This window comes from Delphinapterus leucas, chromosome 19, assembly GCF_059928025.1.
Source record: "Delphinapterus leucas isolate spDelLeu-1000000601 "Yukka" chromosome 19, BTC_Dleu_Yukka2, whole genome shotgun sequence".
In the NCBI taxonomy this organism is placed as follows: domain Eukaryota; kingdom Metazoa; phylum Chordata; class Mammalia; order Artiodactyla; family Monodontidae; genus Delphinapterus; species Delphinapterus leucas.
The window spans coordinates 18,420,366-18,442,368 of NC_143147.1; the positions used below are offsets into that span (position 1 = coordinate 18,420,366).

Here is a 22,003-nt window from a genome sequence, read left to right on the forward strand (position 1 = left end):
AACTGTGGTCCTTGATGGTACTAACCAGCAAGGATTTGGATACATCAAACATTTTTTTGATGGTGAAATAGTTTTTTTTTAGATGTTCTGAGATGGTAACTCCCTTGTCTCCCCTTTGCCAACACCTGATGTAAGAGAAATTTCAGAGCTAGTTCTATACCAGAGCAAACTGATATATGACATACAGAGTTGAGCTGTAGTATTGATTTGGGGGTTTTCTGAGGTCTGAAAAAAATGATTTATGTTTTGTCACAACTATTCCCAGTCAAAATTTTTGCTGATTCCCCAGCGGTATGTTTGTATTGGTAATTGTTTTTTTTAATGGTATTATTTTTATTTATTTATTTAAAAATATTTATTTGTTTATTTGGTTGCACCAGATCTTAGTTGCGGCTCGCAGGCTCATTAGTTGTGACATATGAACTCTTAGTTGTGGCATGCATGTGGGATCCAGTTCCCTGACCAGGATTGAACCCGGGCCCCCTGCATTGGGAGGTCGGAGTCTTATCCACTGTGCCACCAGGGAAGTCCCTGCATTGGTAATTGTTGCAAACTAAAATAACTCAATTTAGTCATTCTACAGTGTTAGTTTGGTAAATAACAGTAGCCAATGAAAGCCATCCTAGAGGTATTCCTCCACAACCTTAATATTATTTATTTGAAAGCAAATTTCTTACCAAATTTTGCACACAAAAATCATACATACAGCCTGGCCTATGAGCCTGATGAGGTTCTGGTCTTCTAGGTTTTTAAATCAAAACATATTGCGTGAAGGTTTACTCAAGGGAGATACAGCAACATTCCAGTGACAGAATCTTGTTAATCTTAAAGTTGATATGTGATAACAAGAGAAATTCTTCTAAACTAATGTCTGTGTAGAAGATTACCTAGGCATCCAGGTTTGACCTCGATCTCTAAGGACCTTGCAAAATTCATACACTTTTTTCGTGTGATGGTGGCAAGCATCTCTAAATATTATCAGCTGGTCCATATATATGTTGTGTCCCTTCAGCTTCACCAAAGAGAGACACTTTAATACTCATTGCACTAATTAGGCCATTCTTGCCGCCAATAAAAATATTTCTGGCCTTTCGTATACATTTAAAAACTGCTGGCTGTTGATCTGAGGTGTGGACAGCAGAAGCATTTGTGGCAGCTCCTCTGGAGTTGCTAACGAGACAACTGGCTGCCACTTCTGCACTGTCCCTTCCTGATGAGAGCACTGGCTGCACCTGGGCCGCAGTTTAACCTCAGTGCCACACATACTTTGAACATCCTGTGAGTAATGAAGCCTTAATGCAATTGACAGACCTTATAATAATCATCCAGAATTACTTTGGTATGATTGCTTTTTATTAATGACCTTTTCTAAAATTCATGTGCTGATGGTTGTAACATTGTTTTTAAAGCCCTCAAAAAAGAGGTTTATGATTTATTGAGTTCAGGCCATCCCTTTTAGCGACTTCCTACTTAGAATGGTTGCAAAAATAAAGCAGTATACTGGCATTTACATTACTCATTCATTTAGTTTCCAGAAGTTTTTTCAGCACTCTTATGCTAGATGCTAGGAACATGATCTTGAATTAGCTAATAGTCACTGTTCCCAAAGAGGTTACAGTTTAGTCGGCAAGACAGCTCATTGCATAGTTATTTAATACACTTTGAGGACAGCCATGATGGAGGGAGGCATTAGGTGTTGTGAGAACTCGTTGGTAGCATGGCAGGTTATGAGTGTGTCAGGGAATTTTTCCCAGAGGAAGAGATGTCTAAAGTGGGAACTGAAGAGTTAGTAACTGTAATAGTTAGTAGGCTTTTGGCTACAAGCAACAGAAATTGGATTTTAGCTGGCTTAGAAAATAAGGAATTTTTTAAAAAAATAAAATTATTTATTTATTTTTGGCTGCATTGGGCCTTCGTTGCTGCATGCTGGCTTTCTCTGGTTGCAGCGAGCGGGGGCTACTCTTCCTTGCGGTGCGCGGGCTTCTCATTGTGGTGCCTTCTCTTGTTTTGGAGCATGGGCTCTTGGCACGCCAGCTTCAGTAGTTGTGGCACACGGGCTCAGTAGTTGTGGCTCCTGGGCTCTAGAGCGCAGGCTCAATAGTTGTGGTGCACGGGCTTAGTTGCTTTGTGGCGTGTGGGATCTTCTCGGACCAGGGCTCGAACCCATGTCCCCTGCATTGGCAGGTGGATTCTTAACCACTGCGCCACCAGGGAAGCCCCTAATATAAAAACAGTAAGCCATATATTCTGTAATGAAATTTTGGGGGGAATGAACCTGCCTGCGTGGCTTAGAAATTGATTGATCAGTGGCAGTGCTGTGCCACTTATCATTTAGTGCTTAAGAATGTGAGTTTTGGAGACTCTTTGTTTAGCTCCCTGAGGCTACCACTGTTATCTGTGTGACTTTAAACAGTTATTTAAACTTTGTCTTGTTTCATTTCTAGGGTAAAACCCAATGCCTAGAAAGAGTTCAGAATGTTCAACATTCTGTTGTTTGTAATAGCAAAAGAAATCAGAAGCAAACATTTTGATTGTAATAGAAAAATTGTGGCAGGTAAAAATGAATAAACAGGAGACATTATCAGGAATATATAAAAGAACAGTGTTGAGCAAAATTTCAGATGGCAGCATATGGTATATCATTTAAATAAGTAAATATGGCAGAATGATAGGATCTGACAAAGTAGAATGATAGGATCTGATACTTGTAAGATTTTTATAATTTTAATACAAAAACAGTAAGGGAAGTCTAATAGAAGAAACTTGAACTAGGCCTAGATTTCTCAACCTTTTCAAATGTGAAACTATTGGTTTCATACCTCTTTTTAACATCATACTAGTAATTATACTATTAATACCTGTGAAGAGAATGTATAATGGGAGGGAAGGTATTTTTAATTCATTGATGCTTTTCATAAACTTTCATTTTGTTCATCGTAGTAGATCTTTATATATTTGAAAAATAGTGAATATGTGACATTTTAATATTAGTTTACTATGTTTTGTACTCTTTGAGTGTTCTGAGTTTTTTGCTAACTTGGCTGTTCACTGTTCACTAGAAGTTTGTGCCCACAAGTTGGGACTACTGAACTAGGCTTTTAAAAATAACAAGTAGGATTTTCACAGGTATTAGAGAAGTTAGAGATTCCACCTGTAGGAGAAAAACTGTAAGGAACTGCATGATTAGTTTAGAATGGGTGAGGACATTGCAGACAGAGTTAAAATTGTGTACTTTAAACTTTTAAGGATAGTCCTATTAAAATTTAAAGATTGAAAATAATTCAATAGACTAAGGCAATTTTTCATGATAGGGATTCCAATCAGCTAATATAAAGCTTTTTTTAAAAAAAAATTATTTTACTTATTTATTTTTGGCTGTGTTAGGTCTTTGTTACGCAGGCTTTCTCTAGTTGCAGCGAGTGGAGGTTACTCTTCGTTGTGGTGCGCGGGCTTCTCATTGCAGTGGCTTCTCTTGTGGAGCACGGGTTCTAGGCGCGCGGGCTTCAGTAGTTGTGGTACGCGGGCTCAGTAGTTGTGGCTCGCGGGCTCTAGAAGGCAGGCTCAGTAGTTGTGGCACACAGGCTTAGTTGTTCTGCATGTGGGATCTTCCCGGACCAGGGCTCGAACCCATGTCCCCTGCATTGGCAGGTGGATTCTTAACCACTGCGCCACCAGGGAAGCCCCTAATATAAAGCTTTTAAGTAGATCTGATATCAGTTAGAACTCAGGGACCCAGGAAAGCTAACTTAGTATCGGAATAGTCTTACCAGTGGGATAAAGTACATGGGCTTTGTGGTAGCTGTTTTGATGTTGTTTTACATAGATTCTTGGCTATTTTCTGTATTTGTGGCTTTCAAAGTGTTTTTGTTTTCTTTGGAGGTGATAAAAATGTTCTGGAACTATGCAGTGGTGATGGTACAGCTTTGTGAATATACTAAAACCCATTGAATCGTACACTTCAAAAGGGTGAATCTCATGGTATGTAAATCATACCTCAAAATTTTTTTTTTTTTTTTTGTGGTACGCGGGCCTCTCACTGTTGTGACCTCTCCCGTTGCGGAGCACAGGCTCCGGACGTGCAGGCTCAGCGGCCATGGTTCACGGGCCCAGCCGCTCTGCGGCATGTGGGATCTTCCCGGACCGGGGCACGAACCCGTGTCCCCTGCATCGGCAGGCGGACTCTCAACCACTGCGCCACCAGGGAAGCCCTTTTTATTCTATTTTTATTGGTTTATAAAGAAAACTCGTTAGTGACTCACTTACTTAGCTTTGCAGCCCCAGTTTGAAAAACTAGTTCATAGAATTAATATTTCCTAAGGCCAGTTTTGGCACTAATTTATCCAGTTAGGGTAACATAGTCCGAGAAGGTAGACTTATCTCTTAACAGTGTAATGCACTCTTTACAACTGCTGTTCTAGTCTCCATTCCCTCAAGTCTTCATGTTTTTTCCCTTCAATAGATAGTCTCATAAATTATGAAAATTAAGACCATAAGGCAGGCATAAAATTTGTCAGCTTTCTTCCTTTTTTACCCCTGGATATCTGTACTACATTCAGTCTGTTTTCTTCCTGTGCAAAAGGAAAGGATATTCTTTCTTTTTCGTGGTAAGCCCTTTACTACCCTTATTTTCTTTCTTCTAATTTCTCAGTTACTCTGTTTCGAGGTTTTTAAGGTCGAGGTTACTTTTTATACTCGGAATCTAGTGGCCTTTCCTAAGTATTTAGAAGTGTTTGGTGTTAATGATCTACCTTTCTTTGTTTAACTCCCCTCATCTTGCTTTTATGATTAGAAAAAGGCAATAAGAATTAATACTTGCTTGTGGTTAAAAATTCATGGTATATCAAAATGTACAAAGCAGAAAGTAAAAAAATCTCATAATCTTGTGCTTCAGAGTTAATTAACCATTATTATTATATATTGGTGTCATGTTTCCAGACATTTTTCTATTTGTATATAAACATACCCTCACTTTTTCTTCGTAAAGGCAAATGGGCTTATTCTATAGATTAAAAAAAAAATTAACAATAGATTGCTCATATCGTTCCAGTATTTATTACCAGTATTTTTCTTGATATTTTCCTCTGACTCTAGAATGGTAAGTGCCATAAATCAGTGATCTCTAATGTTTTGGTCCCTGTTGTATTCTTTTACATACAACAGTGCCTCCCATAGGTAGATAATCATTATCTATTTGTTTAATGAATGAAAACCATTTAATGAGCTGAGGATTCCATTTCTCGATGATCTGAAACAAACACAGTCAGATGACCCTGCTCTGATGGGGTGTACATCTTAAAATAAGAGAATCAGAGGTGTGAATTGCTTTTGCAATAAAGAAATGAAAAGAGGTCCATGTGATAGAGGGACACAGTGGCTAGTTAAGATTGGGTAGTCAAGTAAAATCATTCTCAAGAGGTAACATTTAAGCTGAGTTCTGAATATGACAAAGGGAGAACAGTGTTTCAAACAGAGGAAACAGCTAGTACCAAGGACACAAGTCAGGGGCTTTGTCATTTTTGCCCCGTAAGGCTGACTTTTTTTCATTGGTTTTCTTTAACAATGACTTATGTTGTTTTGACAGTTGTTCAGGAACAGTTCCTAAGCAAATGACAGTGCTCTGCAGTGCCTTAACACAACAGTCACAGCCACATGTGCCTATTAGAATTAAACAAGATTAAAAATTCCGTTCCTCAGTTGTACTAGCCATATATATATATATATATATATATTTTTGTGGTACGCGGGCCTCTCACTGTTGTGACCTCTCCCGTTGCAGAGCACAGGCTCCGGACGCGCAGGCTCAGCGGCCATGGTTCACGGGCCCAGCCGCTCTGCGGCATGTGGGATCTTCCCAGACCGGGGCACGAACCCGTGTCCCCTGCACTGGCAGGCGGACTCTCAACCACTGCGCCACCAGGGAAGCCCTCGCCATATTATTGATACAAGTGGTTGGTGGCTAACATATTGGCCAGCATAACTATAAACCATCTCTAGTGTGTGAAAGTTCTGTTGCACAGCCCTACTTTGGAAAGTCACCAATTATAAACTCCTTGAGAGACTTTATGCTTTGTTCACTGCTGTACTCCCAGTGTCTGACACGTAAAGACTGAATAAATATTTGTTAAATGATAAGATGAATACCTGGATGGATGGATTGAAGGTCAGCACAACTGTTCCCAGAGAGGGAATAAGAAAATGCATAAGCTCTCAGATGAGAAAAAGCTTGTTGTGTTTGAAGAACAGAAAGAAGACTGGCTGGAACAAGAGAGAAGAGTGGAAGATTGAGATCAACGTAGAGAAATTGGCAACTTGACCCTGATAGGCAATGTTAAACTTAACTTTTAAATTTTGTTTTAAGTGTAGTGGGAAGAGATTAAAAGGTTTGTAGCACAGCAGTCATGTAATCTGATCTGGATGCCTTTTTTTAAAGCTGTTTCTTTCATTTTACTGTTTTTTGAGAGTTTAATAAGGTGGTAGGTATGACAGTTTATTAAACTGTATATTTGAGTAAAGTAAACTGCTTGAAATCCAGATTATTTATTTTGTTTATAATGTTAGCACTAGCATCCTTGTTTTATGTTTGTTTTAATAATTTTCTTATTTATAAGCAGGAACTTATAGGCAAGAACTTGTTTTTGTTTTTGTATTTCCAGTGAAGGTGGTGTTTTTAAGGCTCATCTCACTTTCCCAAAAGATTATCCCCTTCGGCCTCCTAAAATGAAATTCATTACAGAAATCTGGCACCCAAATGGTAAGTTTATCTAGTTTTACTTTTACATTTGCAAGTATGATGGCCTGTCCCTGAAGTTTTCAAGGTCAATAAGGAAGATGTACTTCTCAATGAAATTGCGTTGGAATTTTTGTACTAAGTTTGTTGTGTTTGTTATGCACATGGGCTTGGATTTAGATTCCTTAGAAGAGAAGAATTGACAGAGATCACATGGGAAAAAAAAAATCTTCATTTATTTATTTATTTATTTACTTATTTACTTAGTTTTCAGCTCGTTTTGAGACTCATGATGTTCCTAACTAGAGGCAGGGTTGGTGGGTGATATTCAGCATTAATAGAGCTCTTATAATTGAGGAGATAATTTCCAAGGTATTAGGTGACTCATTGGCTATTACAAAGAGCTTAGAAGTAATTAAACCTGGATTTTTAATTTCTATTTTCTCACCTTAGCTCCTAGACTATGGACAATGCTTAACTTTTAATGTATATTCTTAGCTGTCAAAAAGGAATGTCTTACCTACATCATAAGGTGATTGATAGGATCAAATGAGATACAATACTGTGTGTTTAAACCTTCAAAAGTATCCAGTACTGCAGTGCATAAAATGGTGACATTGACTTTTTTACCCAAAGATGTACTACCATTTAAAATTCACTTTGTGAGCCAAAGGTTAGGCTAGATAAACTATGTGTATACACAGTCTCCCTGAACTTTTGGCCTTGTTTTTTATGATAGAGCTTGCAAGAATTTCTTTCCTAAGTATTTTGACTATCAGTATTTTGTAATCAAAGTTGTCTTTTTAGACAATTACACTGATCTTCATTCTACTTCTCATAGTCCAGACTTTCAGTTGCAAGGAAGAGAAACCCTTATATATTAGTTTAAGCAAAAATCAGTGAGGGTAACAGATGCACGAATAAACCAAGGCTTTGTTTCAAGGAAGTGTAATAGCACCCAGTGACTTGAAAAACAGATGAGTCTTACTTAGGAGAGACTAGACTGGCAAATGGAAAACTATTGGGAACCAAGGAAGCCACCATATTTCGTCACATCTAAGATAGCAGTGATGACAAAAGACATAGTTAATTTTTGCACCAGGAAGAAGGGAGAAAAATAATTTCTTTCTGGTAGAACACATTAGCGATAGTCCTACAAGATATATGGAGGCACGAATTGACCACATCTGCCTTGGGCGTTTCTTTCATTTCTTCCTAGCCTTTTGGCAGTTTCTCCTGCCTTCTCTTGAATTATGTGATGTGTAATAGTCAATCTTTTTCCACCTATTTCAAAGGAAAATGTAACGAAGTTTCTGAATGTTGTCTCTACCACAAATTAACTATATTACTGTAGGTAAAAGCCTCTTGAACCTTAGTTTCTCTATCTGTGAGAGTTACATGAGAGAATATATGTAAGCAGTACATGGAACCTCTGTTAAGAGGAACAATAGCAATGGCTTCCGTAGTTTAAGAGGGCAACTGAAATGAGTGTTTATTTTCTTTGTTTTTTAAGGTTGAAGGGATTGTTGGTTTGCAGACCGTAAGGGAGAAGGCATTAGAGAGTGAAGTAATTAAGACGTGATTTGAGTGAAGGGATGCTTTGTGAAGAAAGGATACCCGAGGAGGCAATGGGCCAGGGATGGCAGGTTCAGAAGGAGCTAGACTTAGAAAGGGGAGTGAGAGTGGTCTGCAATGGGAATGAGGGGAAAAACCAGCATGTGAGTTTCTGCTAGGTGCTGGAGATACAAAGATGATCGAGTTATGGTCTTTCTGTAAGGATATTATGGTATGTGTAAGGGAAAGATGGACATAAATTTAATGGTGAAACAGAGACAACAGTGATGTTGTTATAAAGGTGTTTGGTAGCATAGAAGAGGGAGTCAGGGAATGATGGAGAATGTGATTCTTAAATAGAATTTTGAATATGTATCTTTAGTCGTGGGGACTCAAGTTTTAAAGCTGTATAGTAGGTTCATCATGACTATATTTATGTCTAGAAAGTTTATACTCACAGGGGAAGGTTTGGAAGGGAAAACCAGACAAAATAGCTAGGAGATAGAGGATTTTATCAATTGCTAATGGGTACGGCATTTCTTTCTGTGGTGATGAATATATTGTAAAATTGATTGTGGTGATGGTTATACAACTCTTTAAACATACTAGAAACCATTAAATTGTATACTTCAAATACATGAATTATATCTCAAAAGCTGTTTTATTAAAAATTATTATATGGTAAAGTCATACAAGTCATTTGTATGACTTAGATGCATTCAATTTGAGACTTGTTTTTCTGGAGGTGCAGTTGCCATAACCACTTAGGTAATTAAAGAAAACTAGTCAAGGCTCAGCAGTGAGCTTAGGGCCTTGGAAGTTACCGACATCAAGATGACAGGTAACGTATATCAAATCATCATGTGGTATACCTTAAACTTACACAACGTTTTCTGTCAATTATATCTTAATAAAGCTGGCGGGGGGGAGATGGTGGGTAACACTGTGATATAATGAATGGTTTAATTTACTTAGGGAAAAGATGATTAATTTTGGAGGTTAGGATAACATCAAAAGTCAGACCAAGGAAAAGAAGAAAGTGATTGAGAGAATGGCTTCAAGAACCAGGGAAAGGAAGTGTGCCACGGAAGTAAGAGAGGAAAATGTGTCCAGGAAGGTGTCCTCAACAGTATCAGTTGTTTTGGGCCCAGAAGGGTTGACTTTAAAAATACCCAGGAGAATATGTTCTCCCAGTCACTTTGTGAGAATAGTCATAGCATCCTGTTTAGAAGCAGAAGACAGTTTCCCATAAGGCAAAAAAGAGAGTACCCAAGTGTAAATAGAGAAGACGAGGGGAAATCAGATTTTCCTAATTTTAGAGCACAGCTTCAAGAGAAGGGAGACAACTTGAAGGGTATGCATGGTTCAGGTAGTTTAGTTTCAAGATGGAAGAAGAGCTGTGTTTTCTTTTCAGTCATTGATGCTGAGACTGTTGGCTAGCTACTTATGGGGAACTTGATTTAGAAATTTTCTTCACACCAAACAGCAAAGTGAATTAAAACTCTAAATGGAATAAAAAGTTTCAAGTGGTTTTTAAAAATAGTGAATATTATTCTCTGGGTGTTAGGAACAAGGAGTTTCTAGTTTCAAAAGCGATAAATATTGGAAGACTATAAAGAGGGAAGAGAAATGGTAACTAAATTCAGTATGGGATTCTTAAATGAATCTTGTGTCAGATAATAAGACCAGCCATTAAAAAACATTATTGGGGCATTGAAATGAAAGAAAAAAATAACAGGCAAAAATTAAACAAGGAAAATTAAGAAGCAGTTTGGCAAGAAGAAAACTAAACATTGAGTACATAAATGGGTAAAGGACATGAACAGACATTTGACTAAAGAGGAAATACATAAAGTTTCTGTACACGGAAAAATTTAGCCCCTAAAAGTATTTTAAACTAGATTTCAGTTGTGAAATTTAAAAATTTTTCAATAAAGAAAAATCTTAGTTTTATTGCCTTGTCACTCAGAATTATCAGCTCATATCTTGCATTTTTAAAGTGTAATTTGGTGATAGGCATTAAGCATAAAAACCTCTTTCTAAGAAACTAAACTGTATGTTTAAAATGAAATGACACAAGGTTAAAAAATTTTAAAGGTGCTAAATTACGATAATTTTTATAAAAGGAAAATGGGTCTCAAATAGATTCTCTCTGATAGAATTCTATACAAACATTTGATGTTAAATGTTCTCAAAGAAAATGACTTCCAAAGAAAAAATTTTAAGTGTAAGTGAGGAAAATATCTTAATACTGTGTAAGCATTTTCTATTCAACTTTATAGTGCTGTCACAAGTTTTGCTGTTGTTATTCTTGATCTAGTTAGTTATTTCATTTTAGTTAAGAGATTTTACTAGGAGGTGTAGGTGAGTTGGGAAAAGGAACCTTAATTGCAGAACAGCTCATATACAAGACATTGAAGGCATGAGTCTTGAATGTTGCATTCACTGCTGAACTCCATGTCAGGTGGTGGGCGCCTGGCACACGGCACGCGTTCAAGAAGCATTTATCGTAGAGCCACAGTGCACACGAACTTTGACTCTGGTTACCCAGAGTTTATAATAGCAGGGGAGTGCTTGAGTTAGGAGGTGAAAAGTAGGCTTTAACATTATACCTATCATAAATTTGTTGGACTTTAGGTAGGAAGTCAGGGATGAAATATACATAAATAGTGTCATTGGTTGTTTATAGGATTTGGAAATTTGGTTAAAAAGTTTTTCACCAAAATTTTATACTTTTCTAACATTTCTCCAATAAGTATGCTTTTTGCAATAGGGAAAATTTCACTGTAGAAGATTAATGAATGTTACGATTTTGATAGTTCCCTAATAGGGAATATTTGTGTGATGTAAATGTGGATTAGGACTCCTCTACCCCTTTTGATCAACAATTAATTTGTGGCTTGGATTTTAAAACCGTTTTATAGATTAGGGGCCTAATGAATATCACTTATGTTGATGAATTTTCACTAGCAATATAACATGTTCCTTTTGTGGATTTGAGTATACTTTTTCCCTGAAAATATAATTTTGCCTTTATGTGATTTTAAAAGTATATTATCATGTTACCTTTTATTTTTTTCTTAGGAAAGTCTCTAGACCTTTGACTATTAACAATTTCAATCAATAAGTTAGTGGGGAAACTAGGAATTCATTATCCAGAAACTCAGTTCTGGTGTTTGGACCATATACTTTCTACAAATGAAGAACAGATTCAACAGATGCCATTTCTTCATTTCATTGTATTTATTACATGTAAATGCTAGGCACCATCTACATACTATGTGTCTTGAAATTTTGCACAAATGAAAAAGGTAGCTTACCTTCCTTTTGGGTTTGTCAGGTGGATCCTACTTGGTAAAATCTTTGGTCTTCCTAAAAGGTTAACAGGTTCCATTTTGGAAATTAACTTCTGTATCTTTTCAATGGTACAGTGGTATTGAATTTTATACAGATGCCGTGGGAATTGGGACCATGTTTATTATAATATGTATTTTATGTATAGTCAAATTATTTTAAATATTTAAAACAGTAATCTTATTCTTTAATTTTGCAGTTGATAAAAATGGTGATGTATGCATTTCTATTCTTCACGAGCCCGGGGAAGATAAATATGGTTATGAAAAGCCCGAGGAACGCTGGCTGCCTATTCACACCGTGGAAACCATCATGATTAGTGTCATTTCTATGCTGGCAGACCCTAATGGAGACTCACCTGCTAATGTTGACGCTGCGGTAAGGTGGTCACATGCACACATCTCCCCTCCCGTTTAATTAAAGTTGATTAGAACTATAGTAGCTTTATAAGTATATATGTGTGGGTGTGTATGATACATGTTTTTATTCATTTAATTTTTTCATGAATCTGTACAAAGATAAGTAAGACGTAACTAAGCTTTACCCCTAAATATTTGTACCTGCATCTTTTAAGAATAAGGACACTAGGGGATTCCCTGTTGGTGCAGTGGTTAAGAATCCTCCTGCCAGTGCAGGGGACATGGGTTCGATCCCTGGTCCAGGAAGATCCTACATGCTGTGGACCAGCTAAGCCCATGTGCCACAACTACTGGGCCTGTGCTCTACAGCCCACGAGCCACAACTACTGAAGCCTGCGTGGCCTAGAGCCCGTGCTCCACAACAAGAGAAGCCACCTCAGTGAGAAGCCCACGCACCACAACGAAGAGTAGCCCGTGCTCGTCGCAACTAGAGAAAGCCTACGAGCAGCAACAAAGACCCAACGCAGCACCCCCCAAAAAAATAAATTAAAAAAAAAAAAGGAATAAGGACACTATCCTATATAACTATAAAACAGCTGTCATACCTATGAGAACTTATTATCAGGTCCCTAGTAGGTCCATATTATTATTCCCAAACTTTTATTTTTAAAACTTTCAGACCTACAAAATGTTGCATTAGTTATAAACACCTTAAACACCCCTATACCCTACACATATAGGTTCACAAATGTGGACATTTTACAACGTGGTTATTATCATTATTATTATTTGCTAAACTGAGAATACAGATCTTTATGTTTAAGTATATACTTAAATACTTCAGCATGTATCTCCTAAGAACGAAATGGGTGGGGCGGCAGAATCCAGAATTTTAGGAACCCACATTGCTTTTGAAAAATTAATTAATTTTGGCTGTGTTGGGTCTTCGTTGCTCCACGAGGGCTTTCTCTAGTTGTGTTGAGTGGAGGCTGTTCTTCATTGTAGTGCTCGGGCTTCTCATTGCAGTGGTATCTCTTGTTGCGGAGCACAGGCTCTAGGCGTGTGGGCGTCAGTAGTTGTGGCACTCGGGCTCAGCAGTTGTGGCACATGGGCTTAGTTGCTCTACGGCATGTGGGATCTTCTGGACCAGGGCTTGAACCCATGTCCCCTGCATTGGCAGGTGGTTTCTTAACCAGTGCGTCACCAGGGAGGTCCTCACGTTACATTTTGTATTCGTTTTATTTATTTATTTTTTACTTATTTATTTATTTTTTATTTTGAAAAGGTTGGTATTTCTTACCATTTTACTGTAGGTTTCTCATTTTTACATTATTGTTTTTATTTTCATTTTTTTTGGTCTTCTCTTCCTTCTCCTTTTCTTTTTTTTAAAAATTATTTTATTTATTTGTTAATTTTTTTTGGCTGCACTGCACTCCATGGCATGTGGGATCTTAGTTCCCTGACCAGGGATCAAACCCATGCCCCCTGCAGTGGAAGCATGCAGTCTTAACCACTGGACCGCCACAGAAGTCCTGTATTCATGTTTTATTAGTCTCCTTTAATCTAGAATAGTCCTAGTTCCTCAGCCGTCTATCCTTCTTTAACAATCCTTTTGTTCTAATTCTTATTCTTGGAAACTTTGTTAGTATATGTGAAAGCTGGGAGGTTAAATTCACCTCTTTTCCTTGTTATTTCAAACCTACATAAAAACTTGGGTGAAATCTTACATGTAGAAAAACACTACATATAATAACCCCCTTTCAAATCTCTGGCTTTGAATTTTTGAATTTAGTAATTGAATTGAAGTAAACACTGGCAGAAAACCATTCTAACTTCTAATAAGTCAGGTATCAGTCCAAACAACATAAGGGGCGCATGTGTGCAGAATTGGTTTCACTCAAGAGTGTGTGAGTAATAAGCCAGATGTTAAACTAAGAGTGAAAAAAAAAATAAACTAAGAGTGAGTTGGAGGAAGAGGGGTACCATTTAAATGCCAAAGTGAGGAAGTAATTACTTTCGGTACCAATACCCACACTAGCAGCTCTAATTCTAGTGGTCTTCAGTATATTTATATAAAATCTATATATCATCATTATTATTTTAGGAAGGTATTAATTTTGGGTGTAGGTAGGAGGAAAGGCCAAGCTATTGAGTCATACAGACTTTCTGTCAGTCTCTTTTCAGCCCCACTTCATTTATTTATTTGTTTGTTTGGCTGCTCCGGGTCTTAGTTGCGGTATGTGAGATCTTAAGTTTCAGCATGCGGGATCTTTAGTTGTGGCATGCGGGCTCTTAGTTGCAGCATGCAGGATCTAGTTTCATGACCAGGGATCTAACCTGAGCCCCCTGCATTGAGAGCGTGAAGTCTTAACCACTGGACCACCAGGGAAGTCCCTCAGCCCCACATCTTTTTTTTTTTTTAAATATTTATTTATTTATTTATTTGGCTGCACTGGGTCTTCTTTAGCTGTGGCATGCACCTCACCCCCACTTCTTACTGACTTCTCAGAGCTGTCATTTCCAAACTTTAACTTCAGAGTTCTGTTGAATAGGTCCTTTTCCCTCCTTTGCTGGGGTTCCATTGAGACTCCTGTAGGCTACTACTTTCTCTCCTCTAATGTGCGTTTCATTGTTCTTCCATCTACTTTCGGTCTTCCAGAAAAAATTTCTCCCCATTATTAGATGATTTTAATGCCATTTTCTTTGATAGTGAGGATTTATACCTTAAAGAAATAATTCCGGTATGATCATTTTAATAGGATCTTAGGAGAGCTAAGAGATAAACATATGTGCTTCTTGGTCTATTGATTCCATAGGTTCTTCACATGTAAAATGCACATGATAACACCACCCATCTGGCCATCCACAGTGTGTGGCATAGTGGATTCAACAAATGGCGACTCTGTTATTAGCTAGCTCCTGCTTTGAACCATCATCTACCAATCTGTCTTCTACCTAGAAGTCATCCTTGCCCAGTCTTGTGTGTCACCAGAGAATGTCAGTCAAATTATATATCTAAATTCCTTTCCACCCCTCTGCCATTGATTTGAGTCCTTTTAACTTCTTACCTACATTATTGTAATAGCTTTCTATCTCATCTCCCTGCTCTCAGTCTTACTTCTCTCTGCTAAGTGCTCTTTTTAGGTGATTTTTTTTTTCTTCCTTTTCTTGAGATTGACCTTCCTTCTTTTCTGGAATTGACCCTTTCTCCTTAAAATTTCTTAAATATGATAATGAGGTAATTACAGACAATAACATTTTATCCATAAGTATTTCATCAAACATCTCCAAATCTCTGTAGATGTTAGCATTATAGTTTATCTCATAATTTATTATAATGATTGGCTTTCTGGGGTGCCTTGCTTTGAGGGCAAAAATTGTTCAAATCTCTTCCTCTGCACAGGCAAGTATTGAAGATTTCTGTAGTCTTTGCTGTCCCTAAATGGATGATATAGCGGGGGGAAAAAAGGGCTGGGCATTTTTGTGAGAATTTCCTGGTGTTTACATGCTAAGTAAAATCAGCTCTATTCTCCTGTGAAACTATGCTGGTGCTGTTTTGTGTTCCATTTTTATGGGCCAGGCAGTGATAGTGATATTGTCACTGTCATGTGTCCCACCCCCTCATCCCCCCGCCCCCACTAGAAATAGTACTCAGTATCATCTCAGTATGATGCATTACACCCATATACTTGATATTGGAGGCACTGTTATGTCTACTTTATTTTCTGCTTGCTACCCAGTAGGGAGAGTTGGTGATCCTTCAGATAGCCTGGATATCTTATTTGTAAGTCGTAGCTTTCTTTTTAGCATAATACAAAACTGCTAATGATCTTCAGGGCCTTTTCCTTTTTTAAAGAGACTTTTGCCTGTAGAGGTCATTTGCATGTATCTTAGCAGAGTGCCTTGCAAAAGTGTTTCTTGACTACTTTTCTACCTTGTCAACTTTTTAACATTTTAAAAGTATTCACATTACCAAAGCATTACATTCAGAGTTAAAGTTAGTAATTGAGATTGTAAGAGGAGTTTACATAAAATCAGTTGCTGTTACTTTTGTACTTACAGAAAGAATGGAGGGAAGACAGAAATGGAGAATTCAAAAGGAAAGTTGCCCGCTGTGTAAGAAAAAGCCAAGAGACTGCTTTTGAGTGACATTTATTCAACAGCTGTAACTTCACTTATTTCAGGGTAAGTTCATTTAAAAAGTCATCCTATTCTTTTGCATTTTTATACACGTCATAAATGTTTTTAGAAATAGTGTGATTTGGGTATTTGAATTGCTTGTTTTCATTGGCCTCATTTTTTTAGTGGTAGTATCCAGTAGTCTCCTATTTCTCAGCAGAAATAGTGTCATCCCCTTGCTTTTTCCTTCAGTAAATACAGCTGTTTTTTACAAGATATTCTGTGTTAAACTGGTTGTTAGTATGGTAACAGTCTATTTCTTTTCACTGATGGTAAAATTTCTCATTATAAAGTTCTGTTCTGCTTTTTTTTAAAGCTAAGTTTCCTCCGTTTTACCTGTTGGGTTACCATCTTTGACTAAGCTAGGCATTGAAGTTTCTTGTAACTTCTCATACTGTGCTATATGAATAAAGAATGACTTAAATTTTTGTTTCCCAGTTTTTTTTAAAGAAGGATCATACTTTATATTAAACATCTACCTTTCTTGTTTTAATTGGTCTTTATCTCCTTGTTTATTACTTATAGGGCCAGTAGGAAAATTTTCCCTTTTATTGTATACCATCTGTCCACAAGTCCGTTTTAAGTCTAGCAAGGAGCCAAAGATAGCAGCCACCCATCTGGCTTAGAAGAGGACATGGTGTAGATGAATTGACCAAATGTGTGATATTTAAGTTATTTGGTTTCCCTTTTTAAAATCAAATATCGAGGTGATAAAACCTGTGTATGAAACGTAGCATCTAAAAAATCAGAATACATGATACATCCCTGTACCTGGCCACCTATTTTAAGCAAAAGAACTTTAGGAATTCCCAGGTGGTCCAGTCAGTGGTTAGGACTCCGTGTTCTCACTGCCGAGGGCCCGGATTCAATCCCTGGTGGGGAAATAAGATCCCACAGGTTGTGTGGTGTGGCCAATCAATCTATCAATCAATATTAAAAAAGAAAAAGAACTTTATTACTACTTGTTACATCTCCTATATTCCCCTCCTACCCCATCCTTTTTTCATATTCCCAATTCTTTGTTTACCATTGCTTTTCTTCATAATTTCATCAAGTTTGTATTCCTAAACAACATATTCCACGTTTTTGAACTGAATATATGTGAAATTATAATGTATGCATTCTTTTGTGACTTTTAGCTCATCATTATATTCTTGAAATTGGTCTTTGTTATGTGCAGTTATATTTCTTCTGTTTTCACTGTTTAGTATTTCATTAGATAAATTGCTCTTGATTCTCATTGCATTATTTCTCTATTTTGGGAGGGGTTCTTTTGTTTTGCTTTTTTTGTTGTTGTTTTGTTTTTGCTTGGTGTTTTTGTTTGTTTGTTTGTTTTTTGTTCTTTTGGGTTTTTTTGGCCATGCCTCCTGGCTTGCAGGATCTTAGTTCCCCAATCAGGGATTGAACCTGGGCCCAGGGCAGTGAAAACACAGAGTCCTAACCACTGGACCACCAGGGAATTCCCCTATTTTGCTCTGTTTTTGCTATTACAGAGAATGTGGCTATCCTTGTTTCTTGTTGCAGAGATACTACAAAAGTTTCTTGGGGGCTTCCCTGGTGGCGCAGTGGTTGAGAGTCCACCTGCCGATGCAGGGGACACGGGGTCGTGGCCTGGTCCGGGAAGATCCCACATGCCGCGGAGCGGCTGGGCCCGTGAGTCATGGCCTCTGAGCTTGCGCATCCGGAGCCTGTGCTCGGCAACGGGAGAGGCCACAACAGTGAGAGGCCTGCGTACGGCAAAAAATAAAAAAATAAAAAAAAAATTAAAAAAGTTTCTTGGGTGTATACCTAGGGGTGGCATTAAGTTAAAGGTATATGCACATCACTTTGAGTAGATAATGCCAAATTGCCTTCCAAAATGTTGCATCTATTTATACTCCTTTTGGCAAGGACGAGGATTCCATTTGTTCCATATTCTCTTTAACATTTGATATTATCAGACTTCTTCAAAGTTTGTTTTCCCAGAGTTTTTGATCTGGTGTAAAATGATATGTCATTATGGACTTAATGTGTGTTGCCTTAGTTACCAATGCAATTGCGTATTGTAACATGTGTTTGACCACTGGCGCTTCCTCTGTGAAATGCTTATTCTGGTCTTTCCTGTTTTTCAGTTAGGTTATTGATTTGTATCCTTGTCAGTTCACTTTTTCCATGGTGTCTTTGGATGAACAAGATGCTTAATTTTAATGCAGTTTAATTTTTTAGTTCTTTCCTGTATGCATTTTACTTTTTGTGTCTTAGTTTCTTCCCTGCCATCAGAAAGCTACTATTGTATACTGTCTTCTAAAAGTTATTATGGTTTTGCCTTTCACAAATGTGTTGAAGTCACTGAAATTGGTTGATGTATGGTGTGAGTTGGAGTTCAACTTTACCCTTTAATTCCCCCTAATATATAACTGTTGACTGCATCATTTATTGACAAGTCCATCCTTTCACCACTGATATGCAGTGTTGGTTATGTTGTAAAACTACATTCCAGGTATGTGTTGATCTGTTTCTGACCTTTCTAGGTTTCCTTGGTTGGCTTGTCTATCCTTGAACCGGTATCACACTGTCTTAATTTTTATTTATGATTTTTATGATTAAACGTATCAAATGCAAAGGTAAATCAGAAGTTAAGCTAAAGTCTACCCACTTTTCATTCTGTTTTCATGTTTGATTATCTCTAAGTTTCTGAAAAGACTCATATCTACTTTTAGATCTTGTTATAATAACCTAAAATGCTGAAAATTAACTTTACTTCTCTTTGTTCCCAACAGATATAGCAATAACCTTGCAGTCTTCAAATTATTTCTGTTTTTCACTATCTTATTTATATCTGTTTTGTTTATTTTTGCTAACAGTCCTGTCCTGATTTCATTATCATTACATCTAATACCTCCCACACGTCTAGTCAGTGATCCTCATCTTTTCTTTTGACCCTTGCTTTCCACCACCTTAGGTCAAGTTCTTGTTACTAGTTGAACATCTTTTGTGTCGGCCTGCACTTCATCCTAGATATTTGTCCTGGATACAGCTGCCATGTTAGTCTTCACGAAGCTCAGCTCATTTATTGCATTGGTTCTTGTATGGGTCGGACAATATCTTAGGAACAACAAGCACTTCAGGGCTTGTTTTCCTCACCCATACTACTTTCCAGTCAGAAAAGAGCTTGGCGACAACAACGAATTGAGAGGAAGGAAGTAATAGGTTGAAGCCTAAGCTTATGTGTGATTTTACCTTATAAACAGTACTTTATGAATTTAGGAAATAATCAAGAGTTTTTTTTACCTTGATAGTATATTGCAAATAAAATAAATAAGTACGAATGAAGTGTCACAAACTAATTTTGTAAGGGATTATATATTCTTTGTTGGTGGGATTAGAGTTAATTTATACTTGATCATAACATACACGTCTTTAAAGTATACTTATCAAGATTAAGGTTCATGTAAAAAGAAGACGGAGGCAAATAATAATGTTCAATCAAAATGTCTCCTTGCATAGAATAGGTTAATTGAAAAACAGTATAATATACTGTTAATGATGAAACTAAACTGAGAACTTACAATTAAAGGTGTAGGAAGCAATAACTGGAAATCTTGGCAAACAGGTCAGCACTGCTTACACATCCTTCTTTAAAGTTGCAAGTCCTACATATAAATTCATTCATGCACTGTAATGGCTGTGCACTGTTGTAGAAGGGTGTGTGTGGCAGCTGGACATTAGATAGGACAGAATTTTGAATTAAATTAATGCACTAATATTTTAATGGTTAATTTTAGTTACTATTCCTAACTTATTGTGTTACTATTAAGCTCAGGCTTCTGTGTAAAAAATTATAGTCTTTGAACTGTGTGTTTTTCATCGGTAAGAACTGAGTAAACGATTTTGCATTTTGTTTTCAGTCTGAAGCTCATCCTCATCACGAGGATCTTTTGGCCCACCTATGGCCAAAGACAAACATTCTTTGGGAAACATTGATTAATAAGTAATTAAGGGGAGTTTCCTGGTGGTATAGTGGTTAAGATTTCACTGCCGTGGCACAGGTTCAGTTCCTGGTTGGGGAACTGAGATCCCACAAGCTGTGTTGTGCCGCCAAAAAAACAAACAAACAAAAAAGTAATTAAAGCAGACGTACTTAACTAGCATTCAGGGACCCAATCTTGTCTATTGTATGTTGATGAACAATTACTAGTAGCTTCCCTCTTAGGCTCATATAGTCCCCCTCTTTCTGAAATGTATCTCGTCATTCATTCAACTCAAATACTCGACCCATTTCCCGTGCCAAGGGTCTGGAATGTGTGTTCTGTTTCTTTTGCCACTTGAGATGAGGTCCATTTCAAATTCCCCTTCTTTCATGAAGTTATTGCTCTTCATCCCCAAGCAAATTCTTCCCTTTCTGAAGTACTGTAGCACCTAGAGTCTTAACTTTTAGCCATTTATGAATTTGTATAACTGCTCTTGTTACGTATGATATGATGCAGCTGGGAAATAATGCCTCAGTAATACCCATTTCCAGTCATCTGTTTGGATTGCACTAAAAGTGAAATCATTTGAAAATTAAATTAAGAAATCACATCAGACTCCATGACTTAACTAATACCTTCTATTAAAGGGCCTATGTTTTACTCATCTACCTAATGCACAGAACAAGGTAAGCTGTAGGGTTGAGGTGCCCACATAATCTTTATTTTTTTATTATTATTGTTTTTTATAAAGTTATTTATTTTTACTTATTTATTTTTGGCTGCGTTGGGTCTTCGTTGTTGCGCGTGGGCTTTACCTAGTTTCAGCAAGTGGGGGCTACTCTTTGTTGTGCGCGGTCTTCTCATTGCGGTGGCTTCTCTTGTTGCGGAGCACGGGCTCTAGGCATGCGGGCTTCAGTAGTTGTGGCATGCGGGCTCAGTAGTTTTGGCGCACAGGCTTAGTTGCTCCGCGGCATGTGGGATCTTCACGGATCAGGGCTCGAACCCGTGTCCCCTGTGTTGGCAGGTGGATTCTTAACCACTGCGCCATCAGGGAAGCCCCACATAATCTAAATGTCTCTGTCATTACATGATTTTTATGCCCATGGCTATACTGTAGAAACCTGTTGCTTTGTGGCAGATTTAGCGAGCTCTAGTCTATCACTCAAACTCTTTTTTTTTTTTTTGCGGTACGCGGGCCTCTCACTGCTGCGGCCTCTCCTGTTGCGGAGCACAGGCTCCAGACGTGCAGGCCCAGTGGCCATGGCCCACGGGCCCAGCCGCTCTGCGGCATGTGGGATCCTCCTGGACCGGGGCACGAACCCGTGTCCCCTGCATTGGCAGGCGGATTCCCAACCACTGCGCCACCAGGGAAGCCCTCAAACTCTTCTTAAAGACTTGCTTTTTTCATGCACTTTCTGAATATCCTCAGTCTCTGTAGTCTTGTGATAGGATGATGTGAAATAAAACCCACAATAAGCACTTGAAAAATGTACATTCTATTTGGGTTGAATGAAAAGTAAATTTAATTTAGTATTTTTTAATGATGTAATTTTTTACATCAAAATCCATAACTTATGTAATTTTTTTTTAACTGGAAGCATTAGTGTTGATGTACTTGATCCAGATTTTCTTTATTTTACTTTTATTGTGGTAAACACACAACCTAAATCTACCCTCTTAACAATTTTTATGTGTACAGTATTGTTAACTATATGCCCATTGTTGTACAGTATATCTCTAGACCTTTTTCATTTTGCACGACTGAAACTTCTCTACCCCTTGAACAACAACTCTCCATTCCCCCTCGCCTCAGGCCTTGGCAACCACCACTTTATGTTTCTATCAGTGTGACTACTTTAGATACCTCATATAAGTGTAAT

General features: G+C 37.7%; 1 protein-coding gene across 6 annotated transcripts in view; it reads left to right on the forward strand.

Moving 5' to 3' along the window:
* UBE2G1 (ubiquitin conjugating enzyme E2 G1) overlaps positions 1-22,003 on the forward strand; it is a 132,007-nt gene that overhangs the window by 100,545 nt on the left and 9,459 nt on the right. For all 6 annotated transcript variants that reach the window (XM_089900589.1, XM_089900591.1, XM_089900590.1 and 3 more), the window contains 3 exons: positions 6,654-6,751; positions 11,835-12,013; positions 16,057-16,179. In XM_089900589.1, coding sequence (XP_089756715.1) covers positions 6,654-6,751; positions 11,835-12,013; positions 16,057-16,143 — 364 coding nt within the window. In that variant the 3' untranslated portion in view covers positions 16,144-16,179. The remainder of the gene's footprint in view (positions 1-6,653; positions 6,752-11,834; positions 12,014-16,056; positions 16,180-22,003) is intronic.